The sequence below is a fragment of the Camelus ferus genome, chromosome X (genome assembly GCF_009834535.1).
Source record: "Camelus ferus isolate YT-003-E chromosome X, BCGSAC_Cfer_1.0, whole genome shotgun sequence".
NCBI lineage: Eukaryota > Metazoa > Chordata > Mammalia > Artiodactyla > Camelidae > Camelus > Camelus ferus.
In genome coordinates, this window is record NC_045732.1 from 59,731,711 (window position 1) to 59,748,289 (window position 16,579).

The 16,579-nt window shown below is 34.0% G+C and overlaps 2 protein-coding genes across 7 annotated transcripts in view; one reads left to right on the plus strand and one right to left on the minus strand.

Moving 5' to 3' along the window:
• The window catches only part of PCDH11X (protocadherin 11 X-linked), a 542,639-nt gene that overhangs the window by 56,399 nt on the left and 469,661 nt on the right, over positions 1–16,579 (plus strand). The window lies entirely within an intron of this gene.
• Positions 3,873–6,912, minus strand: LOC102505697 (cytochrome b5). Its single transcript, XM_006194448.3, has 2 exons — positions 6,857–6,912; positions 3,873–4,621 (listed from the first exon to the last, which is right to left on the minus strand). Exons 1-2 carry the CDS (start codon positions 6,910–6,912, stop codon positions 4,117–4,119), a joined length of 561 nt encoding a protein of 186 aa, XP_006194510.2. The 3' UTR covers positions 3,873–4,116.

Genomic DNA, 16,579 nt, shown 5'->3' on the forward strand with positions numbered 1-16,579 from the left:
CACTAGTATAAATTAAAAATGTGAGCAAGTATTAAACCGATTTTGGTGGCTTGGAAATAACTGATCTTTAGATATAGGTCAGGTCAATCTACTATTTATTTTTTATTTGTTGAGTGGCTTCTGAATTTCTCTATTTCTATTTCTTCTCCAAAGAGTAGCCATTGGTACCCACATACACATACAGGTACACACCACCCTCAACACACACACGCACAGACCTTGACCTAAATTTATTGTAATAAACAAATGCAGGTTTTCAAGCTGCCATGGTCTTAACTAGTACTGATGTTTCTCAGTTTATATTTTTAAAAATCAAATATAATATATTGCCAAGATAAAGGAAAACTTTATTCACTTTAGTTATTTCTTACCAGTTCTTCAATAACACATAATTATGTAATTCTAAAACTGTACAAAACATTCAAGATAAAGTAGAAAATAGCACATTTTAGAGTCATTCCTTTGAGAAGAGGCAGTTTTACACAGCCTATTCAACACAAGCTCTTCCAAATGGTTTGCTCCACGATTTGTATCCAAGTTAAAGCTGAGTGGAGATTTAATTGCTCCCAATTAGCAGAAGTATATTTTTAGAAAAAATAAGTTTAAAATGACAAATTTAAAGAAAAAGATAAAACTATTTTGAACAATTAAATGCTGCCATCCACAATTAGTCTGTAAAAATATCCAACTGTCTTTTTGGTCTTCTGCTTCTGTCACATTTGGTAACTCCTATGTTGCTAATATGTCCCACCTTCTGAACATTCACAGTCATGAGAAACTCAATGCACCCAAAGGAAAATGCATTAAAAATATATATGACATCTCACATGTTGAAAGAATTCCTTTAAAAGTCTTGCAGTGTTTTGCTGGTTTAAAAAAAAGTCTCACTGATACAGTGAAAGAAGGTGCAGGCGTTCATTATGGCTTGCTAACTTCAAAGGAGAGTAATTCAGGCTAAAAAAAGTCAAATTTAGCAATCTTTTTGATGCCTCACTAGATTCAGAATCTTACCAGGTACGCCTAATAAATAGTTGAAAACTTCAAGAGAGATCTTGGAAACTGGCATGTCACATCCATTTCCTAATTTGTCTGTTAAGATAGCACATTACATGATCAGATAGCCAGTTTTAAGATAATTTCACTCTTTAGTAACGTCTGCTTTATAACATCTCCTGTTTTCGACTTGCAGAGAGTCATTGCCCAGTAGTACCCAGCCATTTAAGCCAATTTCATTAAGATATGATCCCAGGGATATACAGTGTTGTTTTTTTTTTTTTTTTTTTTTAACAGCATCTTTCAGTGAGACAAATGTTTCAACTAATCTGAAAGGACTGTGATGAGCAAGTCAGCCTCTCTATCTCTGGCTTGTCTATAGATATCACCATGATAAAGTTTCACTTTATGTGAAGCAATAAAAATATCACTTATGTTTCCCTGGATGAGCCTTATTAGTTCCCAGTAAAGACTACCTAAGGTGGGAAGAGATGAAATTAGAAGTTGGAAAAAGTTGACATTAATGTTGAACTATGATATACATTGCTTTTATAGGTGCAGCCAAAACACGTTGCTATTTAAACGTGGTGATTTGCACACACAATGAAATGTTACTATAGGAAAGCTCCAGTTGCCTTGTCTAGAAACATTCATCCACAGATTTAAGCACATTCTTAATTCTTCTTAAAAATATTCATCAAGACAAAAATAAAGACCATTTCTGTGAGCTTTTAGATAAACAATTGACCTCTTTAAATAAGTTACATCCTAATATCGACATTTGCAGACTTCACAAAGGACATTACATGATGATCTGCAAGAAGAGAAAAACATCTAAGAAGAAAAGATTGAAAGGATTTTTATATCAGATCACATTTACCAGTAGCATTGTCTAGTTTGCAAAGTTCAGCAATGTCAAATGCACATTTTGTTTTCTGTGAGAGTATCTGACCTTTATTTAAAATGTCACTCTTACTTTATTCCCTAAATCATAATTACTTGGTTCAGTTAATGATGTATAAAGCAGTTTGGCTAGCTTTTTTTTTTTTTTTTTAACACTGTACATCCTTATGAGAGAAAATTCATAAAATCCCATCAAAATTGTTCAATATTGACCTCATATTGCATCACTAATTTGCAACTTATTTTAGGAAATCTAAAAACAGAACGCAAGCTAGCATATTTTAGAAGGTTTTGAAGTTATTGTTTTTGTTTCAGAAATTTTAAATTAATCAAAGTTCATTATCTGAATTTCAAACACAGCTTTTTATAAGTTTATAACTTTGAAGGGTATTTATTTGGAAGTAAAATCACAAAATGCAGGAGAGAATATAAAACTGATCCAATCTGATAAGTGTTAGATCCTTTCTTTATTGTTACTACTTATACATGGCCTTGTCAATAATTATATGAGGCCAAATCTTTCTTCCATGCCCAGGAATAAATCTATTACCCTGTAATTTATATCAAAAATAAATGTTCCATCATTTTAAAGAAAGTATTTGGTGACCATATTTATTGGTACCTTCAAATACTCTTTGTAAAAGATGACACATTTGGGTCCTTTTTTCTCAAATATTGAAAATGCATACATACATCCATGGCAGTTTTTTACACCTGCAATTGTCATTGAATATAGAGTCTGAACAGAAAAAGTGACGTAAAATTAAATAATATAAAAATCATTTAATGTACATCACATAGCCAGGACCAAGTTGAGGTGAATGAAGCACCAGGGCATGAAATTCGGAGACATTCACTGTCAAGGTCGTGCAAGTACCCTGATAGGGAACCCCCCTTGTCTCACTACAGTCCCAACCCTGGAACATTGAAGCTGGCATTCTGGCATTTAGAGTATTTTTTGTTTGTTTGTTTGTTTTGTTTCAGGCGCACATTTATTAAAATCTGAAACAAAGGATTCTCTGCAAGGCATTTTCCCACATTAAATGGCCACCCTGCCCCACCACCCTCCTACGTTCACCCTAACTTTCAATGACAAAAAAGGCAGAGGCTGATATGTGCTATTAATTATAAAAATCTAGGCTTTTAAAAAATTCCTTTCCAATGTGTTTTAGTTATTTCTGAAGAACTCCATGGTCGTCAGTTGGCTAGCACGCCGATGGAAACTTGCAGAATCATCGCTAACTATGAAGTACTTCGAGGCTATAAATTCACCTCCCAAGTTTCCACCTTTAGAGAAAGAAGGCATGGGGAAGAGAATAATAAACCGAGGTGGGATGACTGAACGGTCCATGGGAACCACACCAGAGTTCCCCGATTTCTCCAAAAATCAGATTCCAAATGTCCTGCGATCTCTTTCAACTGTGTTTTTACAAATTAGAGAATCAGTGTTTCCTTACAGGAGTACATAAAGAGTTTTCACCTCTGAAAGACTCTGTAAAACCACAGAACCTGTGTAACTGAGAAGCTCTTTGGAATAACATTTTTAAGCTGAGAGAAGGGACAGTGGTAATTTTCTCTCATAGTTCACAGGCTTTTTCTTTATGTTGTTGGTGTTTTTTAATCAAAAAAGAGATGGAGTCTCTTTTCTAGGTCCTACCAGCCACTTTTTCTTTTTATCATCTATCTAATTGCTCAGGTAGAACAATTATTAGAAATCTTTAAGCTATTATTTCTGGGCCTTTCTTAATTTCCTTGAAAAAAAAAAAAACTACGTTGGAAACATGCAATACCTGATTATTCAATGAGATGAAGCAACAAAAGGAGAGATTCAAGGATGCCCCTCCTCACATCACACAGACAACTTGGGCCTGAATGATTAGCACATTCAATGACTGCCCAACAATCCGATTCTAAAGGTTAGAGACAGTTTTATACCAAACGGACAGGTGGTATGTTTTAAGTGACTGTGCCCACAATAAGCAAATGACATAGTGATGGAACATCAGAATAAAACTGATGAATAAAAAGGCACACTCTAAAACTTTGGAAGTAGAAAGAGAACAGTTCTTTTTGGTTTGTTTTGTGTCTAATGTAGGCGAAAAGGAGAACAGGTGTATTCAGATTATTTTCAGGTGAAGGGCTCTGTCAAAGCAGTTAACAGTGGCTTCTTTCTCCTGGGGCCAAAGCAATCTTTGCCTTCATCGATTTCTGAGAATGTGTTTAGTCTTCCGATGTGTAGAAGTGATACATCAGGGCTACAACCAGTGCCAAGATGGCTGGGATCACCCAATTGGTCCACCAGTTGGAATTAGAATCAACTGCAGTAATAAGAGTTTCCAGAGGCTTGGTTATCTTTGATCTGTCATCCGGATGCAGCTCCCCAATGATGAATGTTTTGGACAATTCTCTAGCATCCGGAGAGTGCCCAACATCCTCAAAGTTTTCAGCAGCATCACCTCCAGCTTGTTCCCTTAAGACTTCTTCCCCACCGGGATGCTCCTCCAAAAATTTGGTCAAATCATACACCTTGGCGTGCAGGATCAGCCAGGTGCTCTTGTGGTTGTGCTTCTGAATCTCTTCCAGAGTGTAGTACTGCACGGCTTTGTCGACTGCTCGGCCATTTCGGAAAGGTCGAGCCTCAGGCCCTGGAAACAGCCGCGGAGCCGGGTAGAGCAGAGCGAGCTTCTCAGCCGCATTTAGAGTATTAATTCTATTTATCGCTTTACTTCAAAATAATTTTAATCTTACCAGATCAAGTACTCATACTTGACTCAACAAAATCAGCCTTATAAAGATCCTCAGCTAACATAATCAGCACACTGCATAAAGCGTACCTGTATGTTAATGTGTACCAAGCACCAAAATACAGATGCACATAACAGGACAAAGCATTTTCTCAAAAAGGATGATTTATTTTCCCCCAAAATCAAAGCACGCTGTGTCATGGTCCCTGAAAGTAGAAATTCAAGATCGTAAAGATAAACTGAGAGCCTGAACAATCTGAATAAAATAAAACAATTTGTGTTGGACTATAGCATCAAAAGCAAGATAGATCAGAGGTCAGACTCCAGTTCCGCTGATGAATAATTCTAGGTGCATTCTTCTTATAGTCTTAAGCATTATAATACTGTGATCATTGTGTTATAATTATGGAGGAAGAAGAGGACTTATAACTGAAAAGAAGAAAAACATCTTTTATATAAGCAAAGGCAGCTTAATTAAACTCATCTGTAAAATCTATCCATAAAGTGGAAGGGGCATTACGGAGAACAGAGGCTGTGAAATAGGATTCGTGACAGACTAGTCACATATCCCGACTGCAACATAGTTCACTGATTTTTTTCCCAAGACATTAACCCACATTCTAGATTCATATTGCTTAATTCACTTTTATTTTCCCAATGATAATGCCAAGAAGCATGCATAAAGATACATGTACAAACACACACACACAAACACAATGTCAAGTAAACTGGTATTTGGATACATCCTGAAGGCTTAGTTGTTCCACTTTATTTGGCTGTAAGATTCTAATATAGCCATAGTTTGATATTTTCCTTACGCCTGACAAACTGTTTAGAAAAAACAGTTGCTAACTCAAGCAAGCAAGTGACAGATTTCCAAAGTCACATCAGCAATTTCTCTTCCTTAAGAGGACTACTGAAACCCCATTAATTTGATATGATATATTCTAAAAGCTCATTTAGGTCTATACAAAAATAGTTGATTTTATATTTTTTTATGAAATTTGCAAACACATGGGGACTTCTGCATATTCATTCAATATGAAATAATGAAACTAGCTAAATCAGAGTAATTAAGCTTATCTCTAGAAGTGGTTGTTAAATAATTAATTGAATATATATGTATAAAAGCTATTATGGACCCAAAGATTCTGGACCTATTAAAATACAGAGTCTAATCAGTTTATTACTGCCAAGGCTAAAAGGAAAGTGGCTTCAATTAATTAGAGTATGGAGATGTGTAACAATAATTCCCATATTAATACATTTGATAACTCAGTAATTCATGTATTATTTTCTTGTCAGCATTTTGAGTTTTATGGATATTTAGCTGTTTAAAAATAATTAGATATCTCTGTTCTGTGGGACTCACAGACAGTTGCCAATAGAGGAACACAAAGCAAGTGTATTGGGTAGGATATGAAAAATAAAGAGTAAGCACATCATTTTATATTTGTAGATCTTGCTGGGACTGTTTCCTTATCTATAAAGAATGAAGGCTGCATTAGTCTTTGTGGTTGTGTAATAAATTATCACTAACTTAGCAGCTTAAAACTACTCATTATCTCAGTTGTGTAGGTTGGAAGTTCAGACAGGTTTGACTGGGTTGTTGGCCTAGGGTCTCATGAAGTCAAATTCAAGGTGTTGGCCAGGCTGGCTTTTATGTGGAGTTTCTGGGGAAGAATTTGTTTCCAAGTTCATTCAGGTTGTGGAAAAATTTAATTCCTGTACTGAGGTCCCATTTTCTTGCTGACTGTCTTTCGAGGATCACTCAGTTTCTAGAAGCCACTCTTAGATTCTTAGTCCAGGGTCCCCTCCATCTCTGCAAAGGAAATATCTCCCAGGTGTTGGTGTTGAATCCCTCTTATGTTTTGAATCTCTCAGACATCTTCTGCTACCAGCTAGAGAAAATTATCTGCTTTTAAAGGGCTTATGTAATCAGATCAGGGCCACCCAGATAATCTCCTTTTTGTTGAACTCTAAGTCAATTGATTAGTAACCTTAATTGCATCCGCAAAATTCCTTTTGCCACTTAATTTAACACAATCATGGGGGGGTCGGAGGGTATAGCTCAGTGGAACTGTGCATGCTTGCATGCATGAGGTCATGGGTTCGATTCCCAATACCTCTGTTAAATAAAAAACAGAAAATTCATAAGTAAACCTAATTACCCTCCCCCCCCAAACAAACAAACAAAAAAAACCACCATCACAGACATCTCATCAAATTCACAGTCCCGGAGACTACCATGTATATCTTGAGAGAGCGGCATTTTAGTCTTCTCCCTATCACAAAGGAGTTGAATGAAAATGACTTAGTTCTAAATATACTTATTGTAACCAAACTCAAATTTGGAAGTAAAGTGGACTCTGGATAATGCATTATATGTACCATCAATTTTTCAGAGGCTTTCCATTTTATTTCTATCTCAGGTGAAGAAAGAATAAACAAAATATATCATTATGTGTTCTCTAGTTATATTAATAAGAGATTTAGTCCAACAGATAATTCTGCAACTGGTGGGAACAGTATGTATTCTCCTCCATTATTAATTAACAGAAATGTCACCCCTACTGAAATGGTAAGGCTACCTATTCAAAAGCAAACAATAGTCTGTAAAATAAATATTCAAGCAAGGAGAGAGGAAGCATCCCATTTCCATTAAGCAGGGTGTTGGTTACACTAATCTATGGAGTCTCCTGATTTTGTCTTACATGTTTCTATATACTTGGCATATATCATCTAATAGTTTGAATAAATGATGCTTTGTCTGTGGAATGCTAAACTTCCTGATGACTCCAAGTGTCTATTTTTTTTTATATTATAGGAGCATAAAAATAATTTGCATATGTTATGGAGTATTACCCAGGCAAAGCATAGAATCATGTATATTGCAATATGTTTGGGGATAATTTGTATACTTGATTACATGAAAGATGAATTTTTCTGGTAACATCATTTAGTAAAAATTACATAAAACTTTATTAGAGGAACAGATTTTATCATGAATTTTGTAATAGTTATTTCAATTTATGAAACTGGAATGCTATACAACATTTCTATTAGAAAAATCTATTATATTAATGCATTTCTTTTCCACTGAAACACTCATCTTTAGTGTTTTTTGTTAAATCTTCACATCATTTTCAATTAGTGGGTTATATTATCAGAAACTGATTTTACATACATTAGACTTTTATAAATTTAACCACTGTATTTATAACACTTGTTAACCTACCAAGAAAATAGAAATGGAGAAACTGCTATTAAAATAATGAAATTAAATATTCTAAAGCAGTGATTTTAAAGAACTGGCTATACTTAACACAGAGTGGCTTCCAAATCATGAAGTTTTAGGTAGTTGTATCTGTTCCTGTTTTGTGAACCATCTCTCACCATGACTAATTAGTTAATGTGCAAAATGATTTGGAAAATGCAATACATTTTTGGATTTATTTGACTTAGCATGTAACCAGACTTTTAAATCTTCCAATCAAATCATTTAGAAATTGTCAGTGATTAAAGTCAACATTCTCAAAATAACCATAAGATATTTATGGCACTTTACAATTTCCATATCTCTATTGATTGTTTGGTAACATTCTGGAGATACATCTATCCCCTAGAAAGAATGGAGCAAATTTACTGTCTGATGGTATACATTTTGTTGGAATGAAAATTACTTGGATTATTATGAGTCATTCAAAAACAACTAAGGTATGTTTTGAGGATCTGTTTTATACCTGGTACAATATTGGGTGCTTGGAATGCAAAGATACATATTATATTGTGGTCCCCCTTAGATGATTTGGCGATCTGATAAACAATCATAAGTTGCAAAATCCATTAGTTTAGTGACTTTTTCATCTTACATATAACAACTTTTAAGATATTCTGATAGCTTTTAATTTCAGCTAAGGAAGCTAATTATTTTGTGAAGTTGTCCAGTTGATTTTGATAGCAAAAGGAGAGAGCAAGCATATTTAGAGGCCACAACTGTTATGAGTATAACTCCAGCACTATACCACAGGTTAGAATTTCACAAATTGAATGTAAAAGATATTGATAGAACAAATTTGGTGAAAACTCTGTAAACTCAACTGAAATAAACTAGAATTATGATCAAATAACAAAATTCAACATTTTAATGAAATATTAAGTAAAGATAAACATACTTGAGGATAAACAATTAGAGTTGAGGCATTCCAATGTGTATATGTATTTTTAAGGAGGTTTGTTTTCAACTGGTCAAGTATCAAACATATTCTAATATTTCTCTCCAATCATGGTGTAAGTAAATAAACTTATGCAAGTAATTCTCTGAACTCAAAAACTGCAGCCATCCATTGTCTATGCTCTCTAAAGACAGCTTCTTCACCATTGATAGTAGACTTGATGAATTCCTATAAAACCATTAAATATATACAATCAGGCCAATGAGATTTCTTTTAACCTTGGTTTCCTGAAACTTGTTTATCTTTCAATTATTATTGAAGTTGCTTTTGAGTAAAGTAAGTGACAATATGAATTTCTAAAATTAACATTGAATTAAAGAGCATCTTTGAATTAAATGTAAGAAAAGATCTTATAGTTCTTAATTCAAGCCTTAAAAATTACATGAATTATTAACGTGTAGGAGACCGAAAGCACAACGGTCGTACAGCCAAGACATATTCATTTGTATTAAGATGGAAAGCTAATTTGGGATGCCTACATATGCATAACTTTTGTTAAGATGTGTTTGTGTGTTTGTTTAGTCAATTTGACTTCATTTATAGACATTTAATCATAAACGATGGGTTTCTGAGATCTTTGAAGTAATACGAAAAGTAGTAAAACTACTGATGTTAAACATCCTTCTTCATCACTTTGGATCTACCTAGGTCCAAGTTCTCTTGATTCTAACTGAAATAGCTCACCTATTTCTATTACTAATACTGCTATCTTAATTCAGGCACTTATTTTCTTATTTTTTGGTAACTTTTTTTTGGTAATTGAAGTAAAACATATACTTTCACTACCTTTAATCTTAAGTATTAAAATGATCTCCTAAATCATTTCCCTGGCTCCAAGTTAATCTACTCTGCAGCCTATTGAACCAATTGGTTTAAGAGTTATCCTCCTGTAGTCATGTTTTGATAATGTCACCTTCTACTCCAAACTTCTCACCACTTAATAAGGAGGGTATAAACTTCCTCACCGTGTATTTAAGATCTTCCACGATCTGGCTGTAAACTGAAATTCACAACTCATTTCTCAAGATTACCTTATCTTCTGCAACATACAACCAAACTGTAATAAATGCAAGCTGTAGAGTATATTCATCTAGAGATAATTACGATTATTTGTCAGAGTTTTGTCCTACAGAAGTTACAGGTTTTAGATTTTGATTCTAGGATTACAATAACTAATTTGAACTGAAAAATATTGAGATGTGTAGGGACTGTTTAAACTTTATGATAAAATAATTCATGGTAATATGTTTAAAATAGGTATTCTATATTCATAAAATCTTGGTACATTACACAATGACGAGACTAAATTATTCAACTTAAACTTATGAGAAATTCTTTTATAAGGAATGTGTATTTTTATATATACATTAAATTGTAATTCTATAAAACATTCATTTAGAATCATATTAATAAATATATAATTAGTAGGAGAATATCCTATGTATAAACCTATTATGTTTTCTAGAAATCTTGATGTTAACGTCTATGTGTCAACAAACATACAAACTTTAGCTAGTTTCCCATTGTAAACCACATAGAGAACTGAGGTCCTCATCCAGAAAATTCTAGCAAAATAAAATCTTAACCGTAAGTTCCTTTTTATTAGTATGATATTGAGTTCAAAATTGTTTGCCTTGCTACCCTACTTTTATTCTTAGATTTTTTTCATTATTCTTTGATCTATTAGCAAATAAAGTAACTTAAAGAATCAAATACAATGGTTGTTCCTATGGACTATAATTGAGCATAGAGCCTTGCCCTAGAGAACTGGCCTTCTGATAAAAGGAGAGTTAACTTAAATATCTGGAGTTAGGTGATTTGAAGAGAGAGAGTGTATGCCTTGAGATATTTGATTAATTAATTCTTAGACATACCTGAAGCTAAATTTGTTGATTCATTCATAGCTGTGCTTAATCAGAGGTAATCACCTCTCTGCTGAGATTTCTTTCTTACTATTTACTTGTCACTTACCTTCTGACCTGATTGCTTTCAGTTTGACATATTATTATCACATTTTAGTCAACTTTTTGGCCTTCCCAAGGAAATTACAACTTCATAAATAGTCAACTTTAAGTCTCCTTATAATGCTGTGTGTGTATGTGTGTGCACGCATGCGCATGTGCCTGTGCCTGAGGGGTTAGAGTGGAGAGTTAAGTGTCATAGTTGTTATTCTTACAATGATTACTATTGCTTAAAATCGCAGTGTGCATGGTGCCATACTTGCCCTTATGTTGGAGGGCTGTAAAAAAAAAAAAGACATTGAACATAAAGCCTATTAAAATTGAGTTTAGTTCTGACACTATAACTGCTAGCACTGTGAATTTATCAAGTCTTTCAATCTCCTAGATTGTTTCCATTCTTAGAAAGAAAAGTGTTTTTTTAAAAAAATATTTGACATAACATCTCACTGTAGTATTTTGATCTTGAAGAGAGATCATATATAAATATGAAAGTATTTTGCTTTTTTTTTACAAGCAGACTGATGCATATTAGTAATTGAAATTTCATTTCAAATGCTTATTTTTAAGCAGAATTTTGCCAACACAAAAGACATATGTTAATCTTCCAAGAATGTAAGATTGACACCTAAACATTGGAGGGTAAGAGGAAGAAGATATCTTATAATGGTAGATAACTATGAGCTTGGTGTGAATCAAGATGATCAACGCATTCCCTGAAATGCGTTCAGGGAATATTGCCATGGGGATATTTCCTGCAAAAACTTTTCTTTTTCACATTTTGAACTAATGGTAGATTTTCCACTTTTAATCAAGGGAAGTTCTCAATTACTTTAGGGAATTTGGGCTTTATTAAACCTCCTGGAAAGTCAACCTGAGTTTTATGGATTCAGGTACGGGATTTTCTTTTTAAATTTCCCATGGCCTCGTGATAAATGACCTCCCCAAACAACCACTGGTATTCTGGTTCTCTCTCCCTTTTCAAATATTAAGAAAAATTCTAATCCACAGGATAGAATTCAGGACAATATACACTTAAGAGAAGTGGGTGTACCAGCAATCCTTCCCTGCAGGAGAGGATAAAACCCTTCAGGGAGATTGAAAAAAATGAAAGCCATAAAATTAGAGAATACAAAGGAACAGATTACTTTTCAATTCAGTAAAGGTCTGTAATTCTACCCTGCTCAGGTGCAGATGGAAACTACTTAGGTCAGAATCAAATCAGTTCAGTAAGAAGGAGCCCTATGAATAATGAGCTGTTCTCTAGTGAGTCAATCACTACCAACTGCCTGTTTAAAATGTCAGAGCTGTCAAGGTCAGTTGGCATTCAGCTGAGGGCAGCACTGACCTAGTGTCACTTACACACAGTCTTTAAATTAAATTTGAAGTCTCAAAAAAGGATTATCTTCGTTTTTAGAGACCATATTTGAATCAATAATGTTTGGGGCACTGCAGTAAAAGAGTGATGTGGGTTGATTCAAGTTTACAAGCTGTAGACAATTGTCCATTAAAGCAATTACATTAACACTTCGGGCGGGTTGGAAATCAATACTGAGGCACAGGCAGAGTATTTGCATATTTTTTTTTCTGCTGTGTCCTCACCGAAGCTTTTGGAAATTGTTGTCTTCAAGGCACCTTATACTCTAAGACCAGGACTAAACAGTGAGGTATTGAGCAAAAGAGAATCTTATCAGGAAGAGAAAGAAATACACATGAGAAAGAAAAAGAATGAAGTTTGGGTTTGATAAAAATAATTCTTATCATAAGGACACTAATGAACTCATCTACAAAACAGAAACAGACTCTCAGACATAGTAAGCAATCTTACGGTTTCCGGGGAAAGGGGGTGGGAAGGAATAAATTTGAGAATTTGAGATTTGCAAATGTTGGCCACTATATATAAAAATAGATTAAAAAAGCAAATTTCGTCTGTATAGCACAGGGAATTATATTCAATATCTTGTAATAACCTTTAATGAAAAAGAATATGAAAACGAATATATGAATGTATATGCATGACTGGGACATTGTGCTGTACACCAGAAATTGACATATTTTAACTGACTGTACTTCAATTAAAAAAAAAACAAGACTGATAAAAAAAAACTCTTATTATAAATATTAAAGGAGCAAAGTATGTTTCCTCTGAAATAACTGGATTAGCCACTCCTTGTGACTTGGTCTTAAATTAACTTTCAGGTACTTTTCAAGTAGAGAACTGATGGGGACTCAGTTTGTTGAAAACTTGCTTAGTTACACCTTAAACAAGCCTGATGGACTGTTTTGATTATTTTTGCCCTTTACGGAGTAAGTGTAAAGTAACACTAATTAAAAGCTTTTCTACTGAATAATCCATGTGAATTATCTTCTGAAGTTTAGCTTAAGGCGCCTACATTGACAAAAACACATTTTATTCCCTTTGCTTAATTTCATTAGCAGGACTCCTCTTTGACTTTGTGGGAACATTTAGATTTTCCTCCAGAGCATGTTAGAGCACAGAACGATTAGCAGAGCATTTGAAGTAACCACAGCTCAGGGATAATGGGAATGAGCCCTATAGCACTGTGCAAGCACTGGGGCCGTTTATAGATGTTCTGTGCAATGGTGGATAAAATAAGGACGCACTATATTGTACCAGAGGCATTTTCTCTAGAGCCCTCAATAAGTCCCTTCTATGCTAAATAATTCAAACTTGTATTTTGCATTCAGCAAACAATTGAGAAGGTGATGAAGTTGTAAAAGGAATTTTGCTCAGTCAGTAGACTTCTTTCCATTTAAAAGGAAAGTGAATATGTTAAAAAAAAAAAAATCCTGAATTGCCTACCAAATTGCTAGGGATAAGAGGAACAGAGATATCGGGCATCCTACAAAAAAATTAAAGGTCTTTGATCTTTTGTTGTTGTTGTTGTAATTTGCTCTGTGACACTTTCTTGAGACATTTTAGGCTGCATTTATTATTTATATTTTTGTATGAACATAACAGAGTGATGAGAAAAATATATTTGTCGGAAAAAAAATTCCCGAATTTAGCTTGCTTTCATCTTAATTTTTTTTTCTTCCACTAACTACAATTCTACTGTTACTGTGTTCATAATTTGAAAAATTCTGTCAGGAAATCTTAGAATCATGTAGATTCTCTTTTACCTGCTCATTAGCAGACCTATAATTTTAGGTAAACCTCAGTTGAGACCTATATAGCCAGTTACACTAATTAGTCTGTAATTTCATAATCTGTGTGTTTCCAGAAAGCAGAGACTTGAAAAATTCTAGATCTACAAATGCTTTTGGCCATATGGATTGCCAGACAGAGTCAAATTGTCACTCAAAAAGTTACTTATATCCCCTCCAGGGATGATCGGTCTGTGGATGAATTTCTCATTTATAGGCCTGCCCCCAGAGCATTTCTCTCCTTAGAAATAATCGATCCCCTTTCATTCTCAAGGTGATAACAGATAATATCTCAGCCATTTACGATTCTGTGTTTTCTATCACATAGAAATGGCTTTTATTTTGGTCCATATTTGGTATTACACATGTGCATATAAATTTTCATTTTTAAATGAGCCTTTGTTCTATAATATAGTTAATAGTTGTAAAATCAGTCAAGTTCTATAACTATGGTAAATAATGTAAATGGTAGAGATTTTAGCCTCACAAAACTGGAAGGGCTTTCTTGTCATAGTCCTTCATTTTATTGATGAGGAATCTCAGGAAACCAGAGAAGTTAAGTGACTTGTCTAAGTTCCTGCAACATATCTTTGATATCTGTCAGCTTTTCTGAGAATTCTCCCCAATGCAGATGGTGGATGGCAGGTAGGGAAGATGAGGGGAAAAATCATACTGAGAATACTGAAGAGAGGCAGTATAACACCTACAGAATCTGTTTCCAGGTTCTGATCTGCTACTTAATTAGGTACCAGCTTAGACATGACTACACTTCATAATTCACAAGGGTGTGAAGGAGGAAGGATTGTATTAAGGCCCCAGAGTTACTAGGAGAGTATTAATAATCCATCCACTGTTAAAAAGTAGACTTAGTCTAATTCATAGTCTAAATAAATGAAAGTATGTTTATTTCCCTGCACCTATTTTTTCAGTTAAAAATTAAGAAGTTGAGACAAATAGACACCTAGACTGGAAATTAAGTTTCAAGGTTTATTTTCATGATTTCCCTTATCTGTACTCACCACTGATAGCAGGCTGTGAATATGTTCTTCACTGCTGCACTGAGTAACCCTTCTCTCACTATGCATACAAAAAAGACTGAACTATCTTGGGGTTTTGTCAAATGAACAACCTAATCAAACTTGGCTCTTGTGGTTTGTATTCTTTGCAGGTACCCATAGTGAAAACATAGCCTTATATCATGCTTAGGAGCATCATTTATTCATATATATTACATAAGGAGTGGTTGCTTTGAAAAGAGAAGGTGCTAAAAGGGTTATGATTAATTTTATCAGACATAATGTGATATACAAATGATTACTGTAAATCAAGAAAAAAAATTGTAGTGTAAATCAAATGCAAATATTAGTCTGAGAGGGAGGAAATAGGATTTTATCACATTTACTGAACTTTAAATTTAACAGGAGTTTGCCCAGGCAATACACTTTCAGACACACTCAAATTGCAATTCAACAATTAGTGGTTTGCTGTGTGAGTAAATGTCTTTATAGCGAGAAAGGTATGGCTGGTATATCCCAGCTGAGAATGTAAATGTCATGGGTAAAAGTTCATAATGAATGATACACGCTCTGAAAATGACACAAAAGAATGTTGATTTCTTTTCAAGTATTGTGATCTGATATAATAACCTTGAAATTGACATTAAATAGCATATTTCAATTTACAGATTTCACTGCTCCAGGATATTATAGAATAATCAAATGCCATGGGTAGATTAAGGAGAACAAATGAATTGCATAAGCATATGAACAAAAGTTAAATAAGGGCAAAGGAATCAAATCTTTTGGTCTACTGTATAGATGTAAATAATTGTTTTTGTTTAGGTACACCTTATATATGGATGCCTTAGGGCATTTTTTAAATGCTTTTATGACTTAAGGACCTTAAAAACCATAAACTGAATCTGATTAAATGGTGCCTACCCTATATAGTAATGTACAGCCTATTTTCTATACAGTTTAGTAAATTTGAATGATAAGGTGAAGTAATAAATTCAAATTCTGAAAAAATCAATTAACTCTATTTAGCTATTTTTTCCTGAAAAATGAAATGACCTGATTTTCACATATTTCATAAAATCACTTTAATCATTTTGATACGTGGTGTGAATTCTTTGATTTATATTTAGCTTTAGCTAACATATTACATTTATAGTCCATCTGATGTCCATGTACATATATAGTCTAAAAAGAGGAATAACAAGGTTTGAGGGTTCTTACTATGCACCAAGTGCTAACATAAGCTACTTGAATGTGTGTAACACAAGAGTCTTAGGAAATATATTCCTTTATAACCTTTTTTCTAGGTAAGAAAACCTAAATCCCAGAAAGTAAAAGTGCCGGTGATCACCAGCCTAGGAAGTAAAGGAGCTAGAATTCAAGTTCAGGCAGTCTGGCTGGAGAAATCCAGTGTTAACTAACTATTGATGACTGTGGCTATATTGGTCAACAAAGCAAATAGCATTCTTACCAGTACACTTATAAAAGATTCAGACATGCTATTGAAAATAGAAGTCTGGGGCATTTAATGAAATTAACTTTAGAGCAGAGAAAGGGAAAAG